This window comes from Miniopterus natalensis, chromosome 5 (assembly GCF_054644295.1).
Source record: "Miniopterus natalensis isolate mMinNat1 chromosome 5, mMinNat1.hap1, whole genome shotgun sequence".
NCBI classification, from domain to species: domain Eukaryota; kingdom Metazoa; phylum Chordata; class Mammalia; order Chiroptera; family Miniopteridae; genus Miniopterus; species Miniopterus natalensis.
Window position 1 is genome coordinate 6555410 of NC_142085.1, and position 18314 is coordinate 6573723.

An 18314-nucleotide genomic window follows, 5' to 3' on the forward strand; every position below is an offset into this window, starting at 1 on the left:
AATGCAGATGGCTAAAGAAGCGTGAGGATTACCAGATAGTGCTGAATTCTAAGTTGACTACATATTCTAGGTGACTACATATGTGTAGGTGTCTATACCAATCTGCTCCTATGTGTGGATTTGTAAAATATGTTAAGCTGCCAGTATGAGAAGTTGGCAATTAGATTCATCCAAATTTGGGCTTTTGTCACACATATGTGAATGAAAAACAAAGGGTCCAGATATTTTTACTTATTAACAACAGAATACTTAAAATTATTAACTATAGCACCTAAATAAGAAAGAGTAGGAGGTCAGGAGGGACAAATGGATGAGTGGAAACTGAGCGCCCTACTGAGACTGACACACTGGAGGGGTAGGAGTAGCTAAGTAACTAAACACAAGACTTTACATCTTCTGTTTCACGTGATTATGCAACCTGAATGTGATGTTATGCTATCCCTAAAGAAAGGATGCACCAGTTAGGACTAAATTCAATCACAGGTAACAAAACTCAGCATGTAAATTTGCTTAAAGATATAAAAGTTTATTTCTCACCAAAAAAAAATTCAGAAATTGAGCAGAGTTGTTTCATGACATTTTAAAAGACCAAAGCTCATTCTGACTTCTCTGACATCCTATCATTGGCATGGTCAGAGATGGTCTTAGCGTTCCACCTATCAGGCCACCTTACAGCCATCAGTAAGCAAATACAACAAGACACACAATTCCTTTAGGACACATCCCAGAAATCAAACAGAATAATTCAGCTTATAATGCCTTGGTCATTATTTAGCCACATTCAGCAGGGGAAGCTAAACAATATAATTTTTATGTGAGGCTGTCATAGGGCATAGTAATGAGAGTCTATAACTAAGGAAGAAGGGAAGATTGACGTGAGGAGCAACTATTAGTCTGTGTGCCAGAGCTTCATCTTGAAAAGGAATCAGTAAAGTAGAAAAAATCAATTTATGGCTGGTGGGGAGAATTGTGATCATCTTCGGTGCCCAATGTCATCATTACTCAGGGAAGGGTAGGCATATGAATTACATCACATCTTCTCCTCCACATGGACTATGGTCAAGGGGCCTGAGCCAGAGGACCAAAGTCCAAAAAGTGGTCTTAGGACACCATTAAATGTGACCTGTGGAAAGGTGAAAATATGGGACCCATCTGTCATGTTACAGAAAGATACATCTCCAGCCTCATAATCCAGGAATATCCCCACACAAAGGGGTCTTTCCCTTAGAGTAAGAAGAGTTTCTGGGGAGGTGAGAGCCCAGTATTCCCCATCACAGAGCCTGATGGCCCAGAAACCATTCTGTGGGGACATAGTGGCCCTCCCCTTCTTTTTTACATTATACCTACAAATTCCTAGGTCCCAGGAAGGCTTGTCCCCAACTTCCACCTCCCAGTAGAATCTCCCTGAACTGATGTCCTGCTGACCAAGCGCACATGGAAGGCTGACGAATCTCTGTGTGAAGCTGGGTAGATCCTGACAAGTTTGTTGCCTGGTTACTTGTTTCCCATCTTCAGACAGCAGGAGGGCAGGATGAGCACTGGCTGCATTCAAGGTCACATTTACTGCAAAGACAAGTGGGTCATCATGTCCCTAGGAAGAGTTTCAGGAAGCCTGGGACAGAGGGTCCCCATTTGGTGAGGGCTTCTCTGGTCCTGTGTAGATCCAGCTCACCTGCACCCATCTTCCCCCGAGACTACCTCAAGGGGAGCAAGGTCCTACCACCCTATACTCACCAGCTTTGAATTCTTCTTTCTTCCAATCTGCAAGAAACAAATAAACACAGAAACCCACTATTTGAAAAATAAAGCTGTTTTTATGCCAAGAATATCTGGACAACCAAAGAAAATACAACTTTGTATACTTAAAACTCCTTTCACATCCTGCTAATTTGTGTCTCACTTGAACATCTCACTCATTCATATTCTTTTTTCATCCAACATTCCCACAGCATAAGTGCTGTAATCTATTCAAGATGTTGAAGAGGAGGTAGGGAATGTGGTTAGTCTGACAACATGACTCTATGGGTTCCTCACGTTTTACAGCAGATAACATTTTACCTATCTTCAAAGCATTATGCAAAATTTTTAAAAATGCTAAAATTTAATGTTTTCCAACATGTCTTTTAAAATATTGAAAATCTACTGATTTCACGGAATGTATGTTTTGAAGTTTCTTTGGTTTTCAACATATTGTTTTGTACACAGTACATGCTCATTTAAAGTATCTTTGATAATAGGATCGTCTTCATCATGATTCATGTCACTCACCAGCATGTAATAGTGCTTTCTTCCAGGCTGCAAAAGAACAAAATAGGACACCCTTTACTATTTTTTCTTCCATGTTTTCTCTTATTGTTTCTTCTTTTTTATCCTATCTTTGTGCCATTTCTTCTTCTCAATCCTTTGTATTTTCTCTTTCTATCCTATATCCTTATTTTTTTCAAATATGGTGGAAAAAATGACCAAATGGAAGATAGATGGAAATACAGAGGCAACAAAGTGTGGGGGAAAGGGAGGAGCAGCTGGAGGGGGCATGAAATAAAGACAGAAAGCATGAAAGTCAAATGGGGGGAGGAACATACTGGATGACTTGCGATTTGCACTTCAGAAAGGATAGTTTTAAACTACTGAAATTTAGAAAAATCATGCTTTAGATGCACCCTTGCTTATTACAGAAGTTTTTGTTGATTTCCTGTATTCTAATCCTGCTACTACAGGGGAAAAATCTAAGAGAGACTAAAAATGAAGTTTCTTGAGAGATAAGCATTACTCACCAGACTTGAATGTAGCCTCCCTCTTATCTGGGAGAAAATATACAAACATTTATGTATAAGCAGGTAATTAACATTATAAAGAAGATATAATGAAAGCCATACATCTGCCAATATTTGTGCCTTAAAGTTGACCGACCAATGTCCATTTTCAAAGCAATGGAAGAAATCTCTAACATCCATTCCATTTGAAAACTTCACTACAATTTGAAGAATATAACCTGATATGTAGGAACAAGAGAATTTAAATACTTTTTTGTATTAGGGTAGGAAAATAGGATTATTCTAGATAAGGGCCTTAGATGTTGGAGTTATACTACCAATGAAGTTTACTTGAGTGAAAAAATACCTGTACAAACATTCTGAAAGAAGATAAATGTCTTGAACTAATAACTGAATAGATTAAAATAAAAATAAAAGAACAGTAATAATTATGATTGGAAGAAGAAAAAATCATACCAAATTATATACTTTAAATCCCTTAATCATATTTTTGTGATCATTTAAATCACAAAAATATTTACGTACCTTTAGATATAGTCAAGAGAAGTAGACTAGCTAGTCTCAAACTACACTTGACACCAATATACAAAGTGTTTGAAAGATCAACAGAAAAGGGACTTATCTTACTCAACAGCTTTTGAGTCTGAAGAAACCCCTTGAAGACTGGAAAAATATTATGTACAAAACATGGAAACTCTGTCTCAGAGAACATGTTGGAGAACCCAAATTAAAGGAAACTTTCTATTTAATACAAATAACCACATTCTTCTTAGCCGAATTCCCTTCATCTCACCAATGTTATAATAAAATATGTTAATTATCTCAAAGATAGAACAAACCCAAAAATATACCAAAGACAAGAAAAGGAATGAAGAAAAGCTGAGGGAAAGAATGGGAAGGAAATTTTATAAGAAAAGAGCCAGGAACTAGAAAATAAAATGGATAAGATAATTTAAAATACACAAGAAGAAAGGGAAAAAACAGGAGGGGGTAAGGAGTGAAGAGTCAGGAAATGGCAGAAAAAATATATTTCTAAGAAATATATCAGTAGAAAAGAAAGCCAGAAAAATTTACCATTTTTTTTTCACAAGTTCTGAAAAATAAAATGAGTCATTTAAACATGAAGGGGAACCAGTACAGAAAATAAAAATGGGTAAAAAAATCTCCATTGCACAGTAAATTGGCAGAATGATTGTAATTAGAAAGAAACAAATTTAAAAAAACAAAAACAACCCCACAAAAAAGGTCAAGGAAGTACTTTTTTTAAAAAATATGTTTTTATTTATTTCAGAGGGAGGAAGAGAGAGATAGAAACATCAATGATGAGAGAGTCATTGATCGGCTGCCTACTTCATGCCCCCTGCTGCGCATGTACCCTGACCTGATATCGAACCATGAGCTCCAGAATCATGGGTTGATGCTCAACCACTGAGACACATCAGCTGGGCAAGGAAGTACATTTTTATCTTAGAAAATAAAATGAAATTTACCAATTGATTAATTAAATAAAGATTGGAGAAAATTTGAACAGAACTGGTAACTAAGATTTTATTCGATACATTTTTTTAATGAATAGTTTTAAAGCATATGCATGATTCAATATTTGGACCAACGAGTATATTAAAATATAATAAAATAATTTTATAACAAATTCTATGTTTGTAGTAGTGTATTGAAATTGATTTTTATTTTGTTGTTAAGCCTCACTTGAGGATATTTTTTCCAGAATTTTAAAAAGTGGGAGGGAAGGAGAGAGGGGGAGACAGAAAGAGAGAGAGAGATCAATTGGTTGCCTCTGGCATGCATTACAAATGGGGCCAGAGATGGAACCTGCAACCCAGGTATATATGTGCCCTTGACTTGGACTCTAACCCACAAACCTTCAGTGTGTGGCCCAACACTCTAGCTACTGAGCCACACCCGTCAGGGGGAAATTGATTTTTAATTTTGCAAGTATTTCTGAGTATGTTAGATTAAACAAAGTATTTTCAAGTGAAACATAATTTATGTAATTACTGGTTAATAAATATTTAAGTACTGAAAAAATCTTTATAGAAGATTTCATATAAAGACCCAAGATAGCAGCAGAGTAAGTGAAAGTTACACTCAACTTCTCCCTTGATCATATCAAAATTACAAGTAAATTACAGAACAATCAACCTGGAGAGCCATCTGAAGACTAGATAAACAGATTTATAACTAAGGATTTTATAGAAGAACCCACATCAAGACTGGTAGAAAGGGCAGAGATGCAAAAAAGGGATATCTTAGCTGAAGAGGTCCTCCCAGAAGTGCAGGGAACCTCAAACCCTCATGAGCTCCACAGGTTGGAGCCCCAGATTCAGGAAGAGAAGCCCACATAACATCTGGCTGTGAAAATCAGTAGGAAGAGTGTTCTTTGGGGTGAGAAGGGAGTCTATAGGAAACCCAAGCATCCTCTTAAAGGAAACACAGGCACACAAAATCTCGTGCATGACCACTCACTTGGGCTTTAGCAGAAGGGTCAGTGGCTGGGGAAAAACTCATCACACAGGGAGAAATTGGGTTGTGGGACATTGTGGGAAGGGCTAAAGGGAAAGCTGAAAATTTCCTTGTGCTAGGTCACTCCCCTCGTCCACCCACAGATGCCATCTTTCCTGGGTTGAGCACTCTCCTCCACATGGCATTAGCCTGGGAGATGTACTAGCCCCTTGCTGCTGACACCTGGAAGCCCAACCCTGCAAGGCTCTTTTCAGTCAGAGAGGCCTACTCCTGACCTGCAGTCTGGGCCAGCCATACAATCTCTCACTTTTTTAACTTCATTTTTATTGTTGACATTATTACAGAAGTCCCCATAAACTACCCCTTTGCCCACATCCACCTTTGAAAAACTCTTGAGAAAGTTTGGGCAAACTCAGAGAGTGCCAGAAACACAGAGGGAGAGAGTCAGTTTTGTAGTTTTGGGGTAAGGGTCATCTTTTTCCCCTATGTGCCCTAATGGCACCACTGCCCATCAAATCAGCCTTAGGAGAAGCACTGTCCTATCTCTCCTGACTCCCTGAGGCCCCATCCCTCTACAAAGGTCCACAGGTCCCAAGAAGTTGGCAGCTGGCATTGGTGTGCCCTGAAATTTTTGAAGAGTGGCCTCAGATGCAGCACTTGTATGGAGTCTGAATCTATATGAACCTGATAAATACCACTCAGCCCTACCTGGTACTCACTGATAACCTGCCTCATGCAATTTGTGCATTGCCTGAGGCTAATTCAGAGGCTTAGCCAAATGGGCAGCCAGTAAGCAAGGCAGATCTCCAGAGGCCAGTGGCCTTTTTCTGACCTGTCTTTGGCCAGGACAGGTAGCAGACACCCATGAGGGATAGCTTGGCCACTCCCACAAGAACCTAGGCCCAGTGCCAACCATGCTCATTTTGTAGCTCTTACACGTAGCCTGAGAATGGTCACAAGAATTGTCTGACATTGATTTGCACTGGAATTTTTTCCAAGACACCCCAGAACCAACACATCAACTGGCCAGCTTCAGACCATATCAGAACACGACACGATTAGCTCCATAAGTGGCACACCAAAAAGAGGAGGTTTTCAGGCACCAGACCCTTCTGGGGAAAATTTTTAATTGAGAACTCAGCCCCAACATAGCAGTTTGTACACTGTGGTAGGGGTCTACCTTCACAGGCAGAAATCCTGAGGGTAAACCCCACCCATGGTTGGACCCAAAGCAATCAAGACTCAACCACAGCAGGAGGGCTCTCACAACCCACAGAAGAGACACTCCTGGAGTACTCAGCTAAGGGAATCAGGGAGACTGAGGTATAGAGCCCCACAAGACAACTGCTACATAAGACCAACCATACCAAGAATGGGAGGCATAGCATATCTACCAAATACATAGAAACAGCCAAAGTGGGGATACAAAGAAACATGTATGTCCCAAGTGAACAAACAGAAGAAATGAAATGGAGGCAATCTGCCAGATACCAGGTTCAAAACAATGGGTATAAGGTTGGTCAAGCAACTTAGGAAGACAAAAAACACAGTGGGGATGTCAATTAAAAAAATAGTAGCATAAAAAGGGACATAGAAACATCAAAAAGCACCAGTCAACAATGAATAATACATCTGAAATGAGAAATACATTAGAAGGAATCAACAACAGATTATATGAGGCAGTGGACCAAATCAGTGATTTAGAAGACGAAGTAGCAGGAAAAAAATAATTTTAAAAAATGAGAAAAGTTTAAGGGATCTCTGGGACAACATCAAGCATAACAACATCTGCATCACAGGGGTAACCAGAAGATTGAGAATTTATTTAAAGAAATAATGAGTAAAAATTTCCTTAACCTAGTGAAGAAAAAAAAAAAAATACAAAAAAACAAACCTAGGAAACACAGAGAGTCCTGAACAAGATAAACCCAGAGAGGCCCACACAAAAACATACTATAATTAAAATCGCAAAGATTAAAGACAAAGAGAGATTCTTAAAACCAACCAGAACAGGTAGTTAGTTACCTATAAGGGAGCCCTCATAAGACTGTCAGCTGATTTCTGATGGAATCTTTCCAGGACAGATGGTATTGGCACAAAATATTCAAAGTGATGAAAACCAAGGACCTACAACTAACACTACACTACCCAGCCAGGCTATCATTTAAATTTGAAGGAGAAACAAAGAGCTTCCAAAACAAGAAAAATCTAAAGCAGTTAATCTCCAACAAACCACTGTTACAATAAATGTTTAAAAAATGTCTATAAAAAAAGAAAGAAAAAAATGAGAAACAATTATAAAGAGTAAAACGGCAATAAATACATTCTTATCAATAATCAGTTTAAATGTAAATTGATTAACTTCTTCAATGAAAGAGATAAGGTACTGAATGGATAAGAAAACATCACCCATATATATGTGTGTGTGTGTGTGTGTGTGTATACATGCTGTCATACAAGAGACCCACCTCAAAAGAAAGAAACACACAGATTAAAGTAAAGAAATGAAAAAAGATATTCCATATGAATAGAAAGGGAAAAAAACTAGAGTAGCAATACTCATATCAGAAAAAAATAGACTTTAAAACAAAGGCTACAACAAAGGCAAAAGACATTGCTTAATGATAAAGGAATAAATCAAAAAAGATAACATAACTCTTGTAAATATTGATGCACCCACATTGGAGCACCTATACAAGTAAAGCAAATACTGATGCACATAAAGAAAGAGATCGACAGGAAGACAGTCAGAGTGGAAAACTTTAACATCCCATTGTCATCAATAGATAAATCTTTCAGATAGAAATCAGCAAGAAAACACCAGCCTTAAATGACATATTAAACATATGGATTTAATCAATATTTTCAGAGAATTTCCCCCTCCCAAACAGTAGAATTCACAGTTTTTACAAGTGCACATGCAACATTTTTCAGAATAGACAACATGTTAGGACACAAAACAAGTCTCAATAAATCTAAGAAGATTGAAATCATAGCAAGAATCTTCTCTGACCACAATGGTATAAAACTAGAAATCAATTACAAGAAAAAAAACCCTGAAAAACACACACAGAAGTGGAGGCTAAATAACATGTTACTAAACAATAAATGGGTTAAAAGAAGAAATTAAAAAATACCTGAAACAAGAGGAGGGCAGATGGCAGACAGCACTGTGAGAAGCAGCAGAGTGCCCCTGCTCCCAGCCACAGACTCAATCTACCCCTAAAATCCTACGTAACCAGCTTGGAAAAAACAGGGAAACAAACCTGAGTGGACGGAGTGCGAGTGGCAGTACTGAAGAAACATCATAGAGCTCAGTAAGGGAGGGGGCATAGGAAGGAGGAGTCCCCCCTGAAGCCTGTGCTGGGGTCCAAACCCTGAGGTTTGGAGGCTGCAAAGCTCCCTCCCCTTGGGAGTGTGGACCAGCATCCAAAAGTGGGGATCTCACACCTGGAGTGACGAGAGGGGAAGGAGCACCCTGCACACAGGGCAGACGGACCCAGGGGAGCAGTGAGTCCTGGAGGGCACAGCGCCTTCTTAGCAAACAAAGCCTGTAATGGCAAACATAACTGGAGTTTAATGCTCAGGGTGCCGACCTTAGGAAAGGCTGTCCCAAAGTGTGTGGCACCCGAGTGGTAAGAGACCAGAGGACTGCGCTGAGCAGTTGCACACTGGGACCCCTGCCTCCCTGTGGGGCACTGTGTTGAGCCCCAGAAAGCACTGAATCTGCGTGGCATGGGGGAAGGGAGGAGCCCTCCCACCCTGAGCTCCTGGTGTGGAGAGACTGGGATTTGTGACCAGCCTTGAGGGTGTCCTCCTGCCCTGAGCTCCTTGTGCCTAGAGGCTGGGATCAGTGACCTGCCCTGAGGGAGCTCCTGGTGTGGAGAGTCTGTGATTTGTGACCTGCCCTGAGGGTCGCCATGGTGGTGCCTGGAGCAGCCCCAGCTTTGCTGAGAGCAGTGGTGTGGGGAGCTTCGTGGAGCTGAATTTGGGTCCCCTCCAGCTGGGTGCTTTGGCCACAGGTGGCAGGACCCTGCAGGGTGGACTGTCTGCTTGTGTGTTGCTTTCTGCTTTTTTGATTCTGATCCCTGAACTGGCTCCCACCTTCCCAGAGTGCACTGCAGGGACAGACCACCTGAGGCTGGGATTGGAGTCTGCACAGTAGAGGGTCTGAGGGGAGGGCCTGGTGCAACCAGCCAACCAGAGCTGAGCAGGGAGGGGCAGGAGCACCGCCCCAATAGGAAAGGCTCAGGTCCCGCTCCATGAAGCCCCAGACACCCCCCGAAGGGCACAGTCCTGAGGGGGAAGGGAGAGCAGCTCACAGAAGGATATTATAAGAACAAGACTCTCAGGGACTATTGTTTGGGAGCTGGAGGAAACGCTGAAAACCCCTCCTGGGGGCTGGGCAGCCAAAGGGTTCACCAGAATATTTTTTTAATCAAACCCACTGAGCCCAGGCTGCTGAAACAGCCCATATAGAAGAGGCAACAGGCCAAAATCAATCTGAAGCTGCAGCAGGACAGAACCTGGGGAACTACAATCAGAGGACAAGGTAGAAACTGAGGAGCTGGCGGTGGAGCAGAGACTAACTCCCACACAGTGAGTGCCTGACAGTGAAACTTCTAATGGGAGTGACACCCTGAGCTACACTAGCCACCCTGCACCCTAAAGACTCTACAGAAGACTCTGGAGCAAGACCAGGCAACTACAAGGTTGCAAAATAGCTGACAAGAGGAGGTGGCCATGGAAATCCTCATATCAACCATCTACCTAAGGACACCAGAGCCAAACTTACACAGCTCCTCACACTGTCTGATACACAAGTACCTCCCAGGAGAACTGAAATCAGCATAAAAAACAGTGAGCCTCAGACAACATAAGCTGCCCAGAAGAAACTCACCTTATTGACAGTCTTTTTTCTTCTGTTTTTTTGTTGTTGTTGTTGTTGTTGGTTTGTTTTGCTTTGTTTGGGGGTTTGGCTTTGTGTGTGTGTGTGTGTGTGTGTGTGTGTGTGTTTGTTTTTTCTCTTTTTTCCTTAGGAAGAAGAGAAAGGGGGCAAAATTTATTTGTTTTTTCTTTTTTAAATTTTATAATAATTTTTTTAATTTTTTAAAAATATTTTTAACTAATTTTTTCTTTTTTTATAAAAGAATTTTGTCTTGCTTAGCTTCTTTTTAGTTTAGTTTTGTTTTGTGTTTTTGCTTTCTTTTATTTTATCCTTGCTTTTACTATCAACACTTTTTTGATATTCTTGCTTAACTACTGGGACTTTATCATTATAACCAAGTTTACTGCTTTCCTCTATATTTTCCACCAAATTGCTTACCAGACTCCCTCCCTGCCTGGGCTATATATCTCTATCTCCTCTCGACCCATTGGCATAACTTTTTTTTTCTTTTTTCTTTTTCTTCTTTTCTTTTGTTCTTTTGTTATCTTCCCTCTATCTTCCTGTCTTTTTGTTTGATTGTTAGTTTCTCTTATTCTTTTTATTATATTTTTATTTTCTCATTTTCAACTATTACCCTATTCATATTCTCTCCCTTAATTTTTTGCTGGCCCTTCTATCAGAATCTTTTCTCTGCTTCTATTATTTCTCAGTACCCTCTCTATTTTTTACATTCTAGTTTATTATTTTCTAAATTTCATCACTACTAACAACAATATACATCTCTCTCTCTAAGCATTATTTTCTTCCTCTCTTTTATTTTTTAAACTTTTTTTATTTTTTATGAGTGTTATCCCTTCACTCTCCCAGTTCTATTTTCACATGGGTTGTTTTCATTGTGACTGTCAAGATATTTTGTAAGATACCTCTTGTTTCCTGGAAGTTTATATGTGTATTGTCCTGCTTTGCCAGCACCCATACAACAGCTTACACAACAAGGTTGGGGCTGAGACACACTTAGCCAACATGAAAGGAGAGTCCTCCCAAGGACTGATCAATGATAATCTAGACCCAACCACAACAGGAGAACATAAAGAAACCACAAAAGGGACACCCACAAGAGGGACACGCCTAGAGCAAAGAGCTCAGAAGTATAAGGAAAACACACCTCTGGGCTCCACTGGACCCACAAGAGAAAAATCCCATCCCACAAGACTAGGAGGCAGCAAATATATCCAATATATAGATACAAACACTAAGACCTACCAAAATGAGGAGACGAATAGAAAAAACCCAAATTAAAGAAAGGGAAACATTGCGAGAAGAAGTATTTGATGAGAGGGAGTTAAGCAAGTTATCAGATACGGAGTTCAGAGTATTGATGATGAAGATGTTCAAGGAACTTAAGAAGACTCTAGATGATAAGATCAAGAACCTTAGTGAAAACATGAAAAAAGAGATACATAACATAAACAAAAATCAGACAGAAATAAAGAATGCTGTATCTCATATCAAAAATACACTGGAAGGAATAAAAAGCAGGCTTAATGAAGGAAGACAGAATAAGTGACTTAGAATATAAGGTAGGAAAAAATCACTTAATCACAGCAGCAAAAATAAAAAGCACTTAAAAAGCATGAGAACAGTCTAAGGGAGCTTTCAGACAACATAAGAGAAACAACATTCACATTATAGGAATGCCAGAGGGGGAGGAAAGAGAGCAAGGGATAGAGAACTTGGTGGAGAAAATGATGATAGAAAACTTCCCTATGTGGGCAAGGAAGAAAGCCTCATAAGTTCAGGAAGCACAGAGGGTTCCAAACAACAGAGACCCAAGGGGACGCACTCCAAGACACATCATAATTAAAATGGCAAATGTCAAGGAAAAAGAGAAAATATTAAGGGCTGCAAGAGAGAAACAAGCAGTGACCTACAAAGGAACCCCCATAAGGCTAACAGCTGATTTCTCAATAGAGACTATTCAGGCCAGAAGAGAGTGGCATGAAGTTCTCCAAGTAATGAAAAGCAAGAACATGCAACCAAGATTGCTTCATCCAGCAAGGCTATCATTTAAATTTGAAGGTGAAATATAAAAGCTTCCCAGACAAAAAAAGGCTAAAGAAGTTCAGTACCACCAAACCAGCATTGCAAGAAATGCTAAAAGGACTGCTCTAAGAAAAAGAAAGAACAGTGAGAGAAAGGTACATCAGCATAAGGGGGGGAAATGGCATTAAATAATTTCATATCAATAGTAACCTTAAATTTAAATGGAATAAATGGTCCAATCAAAAGACATAGGGTAGCTGAATGGATAAAAAAAATAGGACCTAAATATATGCTGTATATAAGAGACCCACCTGAGAGCAAAAGACGCACACAGGCTAAAAGTGAAGGGATGCAGTTAAATATTCCATGCAAATGGAAAGAAAAGGAAAGCTGGAGTAGCAACTCTTATTTCTGACAAAATAGACTTCAAAATAAAGACCCTAACAAGAGACAAAGATGGTCACTACATAATACCAAAGGGATCAATCCAACAGGAGGAAATAACCCTTATAAACATTTATGCACCCAATACAGGAGCACCTAAATATATAAAAAATTTCTTTGGAAACTTTAAGGGGGATATTGACAGCAACACAATAATAGTGGGGGATTTTAATACCCCACTGTCAGCATTGCACAGATCATCAAGACAAAAAATCAATCAGACCTTAAATGAATCATTGGACCTAATGGATATAATTGACATTTACAGAACATTTCATCCTAAAGCAGCATATTACACATTCTTCTCAAGTGCACATGTAACATTCTCAAAAATAGACCATGTGTTAGTACACAAGGCAAGTCTCTACAAATACAAGAAGATTGAAATCATATCAAACACCTTCTCAGATCTCAGTGGCATGAAACTAGAAATCAACCACTATAAAAAAAAACTCAAAAACTCTAACACATGGAGGCTAAATAACATATTAGTAAACAATGACTGGGTTACCAATGAGATTAAGAAAGAAATCAAACACTTCATGGAAACTAATGAAAATGAACAGACAACAACTCAAAATCTATGGGACTCAGAGAAAGCAGTCCTGAGAGAAAAACTCATAGCATTACAGGACTTTCTCAAGAAACAAGAAAAAGATCTAATGAACCATCTAACACAACAACTAAAAGAACTAGAACACGACCAGCAAGAAAAGCCCTGAGGAAGTAGAAGGAAAAAAATAATAAAAGTCAGAGGAGAAATTAATGACATAGGGCCTAAAAAAATAATACAAAAAAAATCAATGACACCAAAAGCTGGTTCTTTGAAAAGATAAATAAGATTGATGCAACTTTAGCCAGACTCATCAAGAAACAAAGAGAGAGGGCCCAAATAAATAAAATCAGAAATGAAAGAGGCAATATAACAACTGACACAGCAGATATACAAAGGATTGTAAGAAAATACTATGAGAAACTATATGTCAACAAATTGGGCAACATAGGGGAAATGGACAAATTCCTAGAAGCATACAACCTTTCAAAGCTGAATCAAAACGAGGTAGAAAACCTGAACAGGCCAATAACAACTAATGAACTTGAAGCAGTAATCAAAAACTCCCAGCAAACAAAAGTCCTGGAGCAGATGGATTTACAGGCGAGCTTTAACAAACATTCAAAGATGAATTAAGACCCATTCTATTCAAACTATTTCAGAAAATTCAAGAGGAGGGAAAACTCTCAAACTCTTTTTATGAGGTCAGCATCATCCTAATGCCAAAACTGGATAGAGATACTACAAAGAAAGAAAATTACAGGCCAATATCTCTGATGAACATAGATGCTAAAGTCCTCACTAAAATATTAGAAAACCAGATCCAACAATACATTATTGAAAAGATCATACACCATGACCAAGTGGGATGTATCCTGGGGATGCAAGGCTGGTACAACATCCACAAATCAATAAGTATAATACATCACATAAACAAAATGAAGAACAAAAATCATATGATCATATCAATAGATGTAGAAAAAGCATTTGACAAAATCTAGCACACATGATAAAAACTCTCAGCAAAGTGGGAACAGACGGATCATACCTCAACATAATAAAGGCCATATATGACAGATCTACAGCTAACATCATACTCAATGGGCAACAACTAAAATGATTTCCATTAAAAACCGGAACAAGACAGGGATGTTCACTTTCACCACTCTTATTCAACATAGTGCTGGAAGTCCTCGACATAGCCATCAGACAGGAAGAAAACATAAAAAGTATCCAAATTGGAAAGGAGAAAGTAAAACTGTCATTATTTGCAGATGATATGATACTGTACATAGAAAACCCTAAAGACTCCATCAAAGTACTGCTAGATTTGATAAATGAATTTGGCAAGGTAGCTGGATACAGAATCAACATCCGGAAATCAATGGCATTCTTATACACCAACAATGAACTTTCAGAGAGAGAAACTAAAAAAGCAATACCATTTACCATTGCAACTAGAAAAATAAGATACATAGGAATAAACTTAACCAAGGATATAAAATACCTGTACTCAGAAAACTACATGACACTGAAAAAAGAAATAGAGGAAGATATAAACAAGTGGAAGAATATACCATGCTTATAGATTGGAAGAATTAATATCATTAAAATGTCCCTACTACCCAAAGCAATTTATAAATTCAATGCAATTCCTATTAAAATAACAACAGCATATTTCACAGACCTAGAAGAAACATTTTGAAAATTTATATGGAACCAAAAAAGACCCCGAATAGCTGCAGCCATCTTGAGAAAAAAGAACAGAGTGGGAGGGATCACATCACATCACTGGATTTCAAACTGTATTACAAAACCATTATAATGAAAACGGCCTGGTATTGGTACAACAACAGGCATATAGATAAATGGAACAGAACAGAGACCCCAGAAACAGACCCACCCTATTATGGTCAATTAATATTTGACAAAGGAGGCAAGAGCATCCAATGGAGTAAAGACAGTCTCTTCAAGAAATCGTGCTGGGAAAATTGGACAGATAAATGCAAAAAAAATGAAACTATACCACCAACTTTCATCATACACAAAAATAAACTCGAAATGGATAAAAGACTTAAATATGTCACGAAACCATAAAAATCAGGGAAGAAAACATAAGCAGTAAAGTCACAGACATCCCATGTAGTGGAATTTTCACTGATATGTCTCCTAGGGCAAGAGAAACAAAAGAAAAATTAAACATATGGGACTATGTCAAACTAAAAAGCTTCTGCAGAGCAAAACAAAACAGCCTCAAAATACAAAGGAACCCTACGGCCTGGGAAAACATATTTGCCAAGGATGTATCTGATAAGCGGCTAATTTCCAAAGTGTACAAAGAACTCATACTACTCAGCAAGAGGAAGACAAACAACCCAATTACAAAATGGGCAAAGGACCTGAATAGACACTTCTCCAAAGAGGGGATGCGGACGGCCAAGAGACACATGAGAAAATGCTCGACGTCGCTAATCATCAGAGATACAAATTAAACCCACAATGAGGTATCACTTCACACCTGTCAGGATGGCTCCATCAACAAATCAACAAACAACATGTGCTGGCGAGGGTGTGGAGAAAGGGGAACCTAGTGTACTGCTGGTGGGAATGCAGACTGGTGCAACCACTATGGAAAACAGTATGGAGGTTCCTCAAAAAATTAAAAATGGAGCTGCCTTTTCACCCAGCGATTCCACTCCTAGGAATGTACCCTAAGAATCCTGAAACACTAACCAGAAAGAATATATGTACCCCGATGTTCATAGCAGCACAGTTTACAATAGCTAAGATCTGGAAACAGCCCAAGTGCCCATCAGTAGATGAGTGGATAAAAAAGCTGTGGGACATTTACACCATGGAATACTATGCAGCTGTAAAGAAGAATCTCATACCCTTTGGGACAGTATGGATGGACCTGGAGATATTATGCTAAGTGAAATAAGCCAAGCAGCAAAAGACAAACATCACATGCTCTCACTTATTCGTGGAATTTAAAGAACTTAATTAACAGATTAACAGAATAGATTCAATAACACAGAAGCGTAGATCAGACTGACGAATGTCAGAGGGATGAAGGAGAGCAGGTGGGTGGAAGGGGAAAGAGTAACCAAAGAATTTATATGATATATGCACTACCCAAGGACACAGACAATGGTGGGAAGAGGGACTAAGGAGGGGGATGGGATGGGGTGGAACAGGTTATTGGGGAGAAAAAGGGACATCTGAAACGTTTTAAACAAAAATAAAATTTAAAAAAAAACACCTGAGACAAATAAAAATGAAGGAACAACATCCCCAAATCTATGGGACACAGCAAAAGCATTCCTAAGAGGGAAATTTATAGTAACAGAGGCATACCACCAGAAACAAGAAAAATCTCAAATAATCCTACATTACAAATAAAATAGCTACAAAAGGAACAACAAAGCCCAAAGAAGTAGATAGAAGGAAATTCAGTCATAAAACGTGAAATAGAATCTAAAAGAAAAGAAGATCAAGGAAACCAAGAGTTTCTTCTTTGAAAACATAGACAAGATTGATGAACCTTTAATCTGATTCCTCAAGAAAAAAAGAGAGCTGACTGAAATAAATAAAATCAGAAATGATACAGGAAAAATAACCACAGATAGCAGAGAAATTAATAGAATTACAAGAAAATACTATGAACAAATATATGCCAACAATAAATGAATTTAGAAGAAATCAATAAATTACTAGAAACATACAATACTCCAAGACTGGGTAAGTAATAGAAAATCTGAACAGATTGATTGCAACCAATAAAATAGGAGGAGTCATAAAAAATCTCCAAAAGAAACAAAAGTCCTCGACTAGATGGCTCCCCGGGTGAATTTTACCAAATTCAACAAAAAATTAACACCTCTCCTTCTTATACTATTTCAAAAAATTCAAAAGGAGGAAAGACTACCAAACTCATTTTATGACACCAGCATTATCCCAATTCCAAAACCAGATAAGACACTACAAAGAAAGAAAAGTATAGGACACACCCCTTATGAACATAGATCCTAAAATCTTCAACAAAATATTAGCAAACTGAATCCAGCAATACATTGAAAAGATCATACACTATGACCAAGTGGGATTTATTCCAGGGTTGCAAGGTTGGCACAATATCCACAAATCAATAAATGTGATAAACCACATAAACAGAATGAAGGATAAAAACCACATAATCATATCAATACATTCAAGAAAAGCAACTGATAAAATCCAGCACTCATTTATGGTTTTAAAAAAAAGCTGTTATCAGAGTGAACATAGAGAAAACATACCTCAACATTATGAAAAACATACATGACAAACCCACAACCAACATCATTCTCAATGCCCGAAAACTAAAAGCTTTTCCCTTAAGATCAGGTACAATACAGAGATTTCCACTTTCACCACTCTTATTCAACATAGTACTGGAAATCCTAGGCACAACAATCAGACAAGAAGAAGAAATAAAAGGTATTTAAATTGAAAAGGAAGAGGCAAAATGTCATTATTTGCAAATGACATGATATTATATACAGAGAATCCTAAAACTTTCACCAAAAAACTACTAAAACTCATTAATCAATTCATTAAATTTGGAGGATACCAAATAAATATTCAGAAATCGGTTGCATTTTTATACACCAATAATGAAGTATCATAAACAAAAACTCCAAAAACAATCCAATTTACAACTACATCAAAAAAAAATAAGAAACCTAGGAATAAATCTAACCAAGGAGATAAAATACCTGTACTTGAAAAATTGTAAGACACTGAAGAAGTAAATTAAAGAAGATATAAGTAAATTAAACCATATACCATGCTCATGGATAGGAATAATGAATATTATTAAAATGTGCATACTATCCATAGCAATGTACAGGTTCAACCCAATTCCTACTAATGACATTTCTCACCAAACTAGATCAAATAGTCCAATCATTTTTATGAAAATTCAAAAGGCCCTAAATAGCCACAGCAATCTTGAAAGAGAAGAATAAAGTTGGAGGTATCATGCTACCTGATGTCAAACAATACCACAAGTCTATAGTAATCAAAACAGTATGGCACTGGCATAAAAACAGAAACACAGATCAATGAAACAGAATAGAGAATCCAGAAAAAT

General features: G+C 38.2%; 1 protein-coding gene across 1 annotated transcript in view; it reads right to left on the reverse strand.

Annotated features, from left to right (window-relative positions):
- Positions 1–501: 501 nt before the first annotated feature.
- LOC107544123 (butyrophilin subfamily 1 member A1-like) overlaps positions 502–18314 on the reverse strand; it is a 139121-nt gene continuing 121308 nt past the window's right edge. The window contains exon 19 of the mRNA XM_087817324.1: positions 502–1563. Within this exon, the coding sequence (XP_087673450.1) occupies positions 1031–1563 (533 nt within the window). The 3' untranslated portion in view covers positions 502–1030. The remainder of the gene's footprint in view (positions 1564–18314) is intronic.